The sequence below is a fragment of the Morone saxatilis genome, unplaced genomic scaffold (genome assembly GCF_004916995.1).
Source record: "Morone saxatilis isolate NCDOM2014 unplaced genomic scaffold, NCSU_SB_2.0 Contig18, whole genome shotgun sequence".
Taxonomy (NCBI): domain Eukaryota; kingdom Metazoa; phylum Chordata; class Actinopteri; family Moronidae; genus Morone; species Morone saxatilis.
Window position 1 is genome coordinate 1,859,953 of NW_023339740.1, and position 5,743 is coordinate 1,865,695.

Here is a 5,743-nt window from a genome sequence, read left to right on the forward strand (position 1 = left end):
TGGGCTCTGCTTTGTAGTGGTTCAGAGTCCTGCTTGGTTCCACCGTGTCATCATCTGAGTCTGTGTCTGAAGCAAAGAGTAGGAGGCTTCTCTTTTTCGGTGGCTCTTCTGCAGGCTGTGGGGTAGCCGTACTGGCTTTATTTCGCAGCAGTACCTGAAGGCTGGTCCACACCTCTTCTCTGTCTCCTTTTTGAAGATACTTCAAGTCCTTGAAGCGTGGCTCCAGTGCTGAAGCTATGTTGAGCCATCCATTGTTGAGGTTTGCTTGCCGTTCAGACAGCTCCTTTTTAAAGGCAGTCTTGAATTTTCCAATGTAGGCTGGGTCCTCCTCCGAACCTTCCATTGTGCGGTAAACGTGACAGAGAGCAGGCAACACCACAGAGCAAGAAACATAAGTCTCACCTCCAAGGACCTCAGTCACATATCTACAGTGGATGATAAGAGATGCACACAGTACATTTATTATATCAGTGTCATAGTAGTAGCCTAGCCTACTTCTACAATTTGCAAAATAAAGTATGGTAAATTTCTTCACAATGAATAAAAAAAGACGTTTTGTTTGTGTGTGTGTGTGTGTGTGTGTGTGTGTGTGTGTGTGTAAGCTTTTACCTGCATGGTTCAAGGATGGTTTCCAGCCTCTGAAGTTTGTCCAACTCAGATGTAGTCAACATATTCGGCTTGTGTTCTGTCTGCTCAGTGTAGCCTTGATAGCCTCCTGGTTCTTCAGGAGACGAGAGATCATGGCGAGTGACGAGTTCCATCTTGTGGGAACGTCCTGAATCAGACTTTCTGTCAGTTGCCCAAGTTGATTTTGCTACTGGTGGAGCTCCTCTGTATTGGCAGGGCTATGTTTAAAATGTCCCACTATCTTACGACTTTGCCAATGTGTCCCAAAACCCTCTGTCTGCAAGGCAAACAGTGATGCTTCTCTGTAGCATATGAGCAACACAAGGCATGTGCTCATATGGAAGCTTTCTCGCGGCAGCAATCATGTTCCGGGCGCTGTCTGTGCCGACTGTGGTGATCTTTTGTTGAACTCCCCATGCCTCCGCCATAGACAAAAAGTGCTGGGCGCAGGCATCGGCATAATGCCTGGTGTCCGTTTTTAGTATTGCTAACGCAAATGACTGGAGTTTCCACTCACAGTCAATGATGTGTGCCGTAACACCAAGGTAATTGTGATTGCTAACTGAAGTCCAGTGATGCCCTATCAGCGTGATATATTCTGCTCCCATCAGTACATCTCCTTTTGTTTTTTTTTCAGTGTTGTACAGCTGCTGGATTTTTGACATAGTGGTGTTTCGTGATGGCGGGTTATATGTAATGTCTGAAGAGGCTATTTGCAAAACCTCTGCTAACCCCCTGTCTTCTATCACCGAAACTGGTCTGCAGGACATTGCGATCCATTTAGCAAGGGAATTGCTCAGTGGGTCACATACAGATTTGATAAGTTTACAGATAAGTTTACGTTTCAGTGTTTGCTCCAGTGTGGTTTGAAGATGAGATTGACTGCTAGAGTTGGTATCAAGGGACATGCTAGGTTGTAGGCCTACCTCCGGATTAACTCCTGGATGCTTTGCATTGATGTGGTACTTTAGAGCTGACGAACTCCAGTGATATGCAAATTCCTTGCTGCAGACATTGCAGAGGACTTTATTTTTATCAACACTTCCATCAGGCTGTTTGTAAGTAAATGTTCCAATCAATGATCCAGGCAGCGCGTTCTCGTCTCCCTCCTACATTTCACAGTCTAATGGTGGTGACTGACTAGATCGGCTCCGGGTCAAAGGTCAATACGGAATCGATTAATCTGCATTATTTTTTTTAATCCGTTATTTTTCTCAAATTAATTAATCGAAATTAATGCGTTATTTTGACAGCCTTAGTAAAATAATCTGTAAATATGTACTGAGATTTGGAAATGTATACAGGAATCTGCAGATGTGTGTTCAGAATCTGTGTGCGCATAATCAGATTTGTAAGTGTGTAAAAACTCTTTGTTCAGATTTGCAAATGTATTGAGATTTGTAAATATGTAGTCAAATCTGTAAATGTGCATATAGATCTGAAAATGCGTGGACAAATCTGTAAGTGCACACATACATATTAAAGGCTGAGAAATCTAAGTATTTGCTCCAAAAGATGGAAATACAGACAATTCATTGTCGTTTTACACGTGACTTTTGCTACACTTCTGGCATGGCAGATCTGCTAATGCATGTGGAGATCTGTGTGTGATGAGAGATTTGTCTGTGTGCATCAGTAGCTACACAGCCTACAGACCACCAGTCGGTGGTAGCGTGACATTGCTGCGCTGTCTTCATTTTTTAACCCACTTTAGATTAAACCAGGAAAAAAGCGATATGGGGCACTTTAATGACTTAATTTACTGTTTATCAGACCACAAATGAGTTCAAAATTAGGTTGGAAGACGCTAGATGAAAAATGGCATTGTTGCTGGGGGCCTGGCCTCACTGATTATTGTATAAAAACACATTACAATGGTGAAAGTGGATCATATTCCCTTTGATGTCCTCCAGCTGCTCTCTGTCTCATCTATCCATTAACTGCAGCTAGTTAACTATAGGTAGTTAAGTCCCGGTAGACGTTAATTTTCTAAACTACTGTACATTACTTATTCTTTCAGGGCTTTCGTCAGACAGAAGTGTGCGTGGCTACTGATGCACACGGACAAATCTCTCCTCACACACAGATCTCCACACACATTTGCAGATCTGCCACACCAGAAGTGAAACAAAAGTCACATGTAAAACGAGAGCCAATTGAGAGTCCCGCCTGAGTTGTAACCGATGAATTGTCTGTATTTCCAGCTCTTGAAACAAATACTTAGACTTCTCAGCCATTAATATGTATGTCCTTACTGTATTTCATAACAATAGTGCTGTGCATCGGTGTATGAATGTGGATGAATGAGTATTTGTTTCTGTTTTTGATGGCCATCATTGTGTGAATGGGTGAATGTAGCATGCAGGGTACAGCCTTTTAAGTGGTTCTAGAAGACTAAAAAGGTGCTATACAAGTACAGTCCATTTACTATAAGACCTGTTACCTTGGCAATGGGGTTAAACCTGAAGTGACCTCAGTTTCCTCGAATCCTGCTTCGTAGTACAGGCCAGATGTTGCATAAGACTCTCAACATTTTGACATTTTACAGAGCTAAACAACAACATGTTGTCACGGAGTAAAAATTAGACCCAAGTAATTATGGTGTGGCTGTGTTTTTATCATCTAGATCCAGTGCCATCTCAGTGGTGAAGATTCTCAGGGTGTTAAGGGTACTTCGCCCCTTGAGGGCCATCAACAGAGCCAAGGGACTTAAGGTATGAGATGTCTGTAAATAGACTTGCAGATAGAAAATGGCCTCATACTGATCTGTACTATCTCTGTCTTTCTAGCATGTGGTCCAGTGTGTGTTTGTTGCTGTCAAGACCATTGGAAATATTGTACTGGTCACCATGCTACTGGACTTCATGTTTGCCTGCATTGGAGTCCAACTTTTCAAAGTGAGAAGAAAAGGAGATAAAATGACCTACTGTTGCCAAGCACTGTATTTGGTAATGTCATTGTCTATCTGCCTTCTCATGAAGCCCCTTTATTACCTTCCCAGGGCAAGTTCAATGCCTGCACAGATCCTGACAAAATGACTGAGGAAACATGCAAGTAAGGACTTAGCTGTGTTAATAAGATCAATGATGCTGTGTTTTGCTACTAGAAAATACATTCAGTGAACGACGCACATTTGTCAGTGTAATTAAGGTCTAACCTTTAACTTCTGTGTCAGTTACTATGGTAACAGACTCTAATTATATCATTAGGAATTGTAGTTACATACTGCAAGGACGTACTGAAAAATATGTTGGCTGGTATGAGCGTAAAATAGCTATTCCATTTCATTGTATGTAGTATTAAAAAGTCTTATATAATTAAACTTATATAATATAACCTACTAAACCCTGCAGAAAGCCTTATTATGCTGATTTTGACTATAGCCCACCTCACCTCACCTGTTTATGGCTGTGGCTCAGAGGTAGAGTGGGTTCAATCCCTGGCTCCTTCAACTGCATGTGTCCTTGAACAAGATACTGAACCCCAAATTGCTCCCGATGTGTGTTAATGTGAATGAGAGAATGAGTTAGTTTCTTTTTGATGGCTTTGCTAGAAAGGCGCTATGTAAGCACAGTCCATTTACCATTTCCCTCCCACTTTGTGGCTCAGAGGCTGGTATATAAAATACCAGGAAGGGGCACTTCATGAATTGGAGGTCCATAAGAGGGAATGGACCAACTCAGAATTAAACTTTGACAACATCTTCAATGGCATGCTGGCTCTCTTCACCATTTCTACCTTTGAAGGATGGCCAAAGTGAGTCTTGAACTGTTCTATGTCAATTGTCTGATGGTTTCTATTCATTTCAGTATGTTATTCTTGTTTCTGTCTGCATATTGACTGTTTGTGGATTTGTGTGTGACTTTTTTATTATGTATGTCTTTTTTTGTTATTTACCTAGGATACTATACAAAGCCATTGATTCAAACTTGGAGGATAAAGGCCCAGTTTACAACAACCGAGTGGCCATCTCAATCTTCTTTATCATCTACCTCATCCTTATCGCCTTCTTCATGATGAATATATTTGTGGGCTTTGTCATTGTCACCTTCCAGGAGCAAGGAGAACAGGAATATAAGAACTGTGAGCTGGACAAAAATCAGGTATTTCTCTTTTCCTGCCTTTACACAGGGCTAAGACTGAGCTCTTCACACACAACAGCAATTACATTTGAGAGTGTACACATTTTCCCTTAAAACGAGTGTTTTCAGAAGCAGAGCATCTTCAGAACGTGTTGCCTTCCTGGCATTGTTTACTTGTGTATTTTGTCCTTGAAAAAGGATATAAAATGGTGTGTTTTTCCACAAATCTCCTCTGATCTGCCTCTGACTGATTTATTTCTGGCCTGGTGCCACAATGTTGATTCAATTTAATTTTGCCAATTCATAACAGAAGTTATCTCTTGACACTTTTCAAATAGTGTAGTGCAGGTCTAGACCGAACTCCTTATAACATTAACATTAACATAACATATTTACCTTGGACAGACCCCTCGGCTCTAGATGGGTGGTGGGTGGTCGTCTGCCTCGACCAGTTGGGGGGGGTGCACAACAACAACAGTAGCAACAACTTCACTAATAGCAGTGAATGAAGAAGATGATGACGATGACAACAACAACAACGATGGGGGACAATGAGCAGTGATTATAGTAATAGTAGTATCTGTAGTAATAATAATAGTAATAAGAATAATAACAATTAAAGCATTGCACTCCACGCAACTCGTGGTGTGCTGCGGCCGCGTCACGTGACTTGCAAAAGTGCAGACCAAAACATGAAAATTTCACGTATATCAGATTAATGTTGCCATTCAGCGCTTACTTCCTGTTGCCAGTAGGTGGCGATATCACTATATCTGAATATTGTTACATAGATGTGTTCAGGGCGGGACTCTTTGGAGCCCAATGGACAATGTACATTCAAGTTATAGCAAATTCGTGTTTTGTGGCGGTACATCAAAAAAAAAAAAAGAGAGAAAGAGAGGAGCTCAGTGCATCATGGGAAATCCCCCGATAGTCTAGGCCTATAGCAGCATAACTAAGGGATGGTTCAGGACTCACCTGATCCAGCCCTAACTATAAGCTTTATCAAAGAGGAACGTCTTAAGCGTACTCTT

General features: G+C 41.5%; 1 protein-coding gene across 1 annotated transcript in view; it reads left to right on the top strand.

The window, feature by feature from the left end:
* Positions 1 to 4,730, top strand: part of LOC118328071 (dihydropyridine-sensitive L-type skeletal muscle calcium channel subunit alpha-1-like) — a gene marked incomplete at its 3' end in the record, with an annotated part of 19,139 nt that extends 14,409 nt beyond the window's left edge. The window contains 5 exon segments of the mRNA XM_035661675.1: positions 3,254 to 3,341; positions 3,417 to 3,524; positions 3,629 to 3,681; positions 4,237 to 4,383; positions 4,529 to 4,730. Coding sequence (XP_035517568.1) covers positions 3,254 to 3,341; positions 3,417 to 3,524; positions 3,629 to 3,681; positions 4,237 to 4,383; positions 4,529 to 4,730 — 598 coding nt within the window.
* Between the last annotated feature and the right edge of the window lie 1,013 nt (positions 4,731 to 5,743).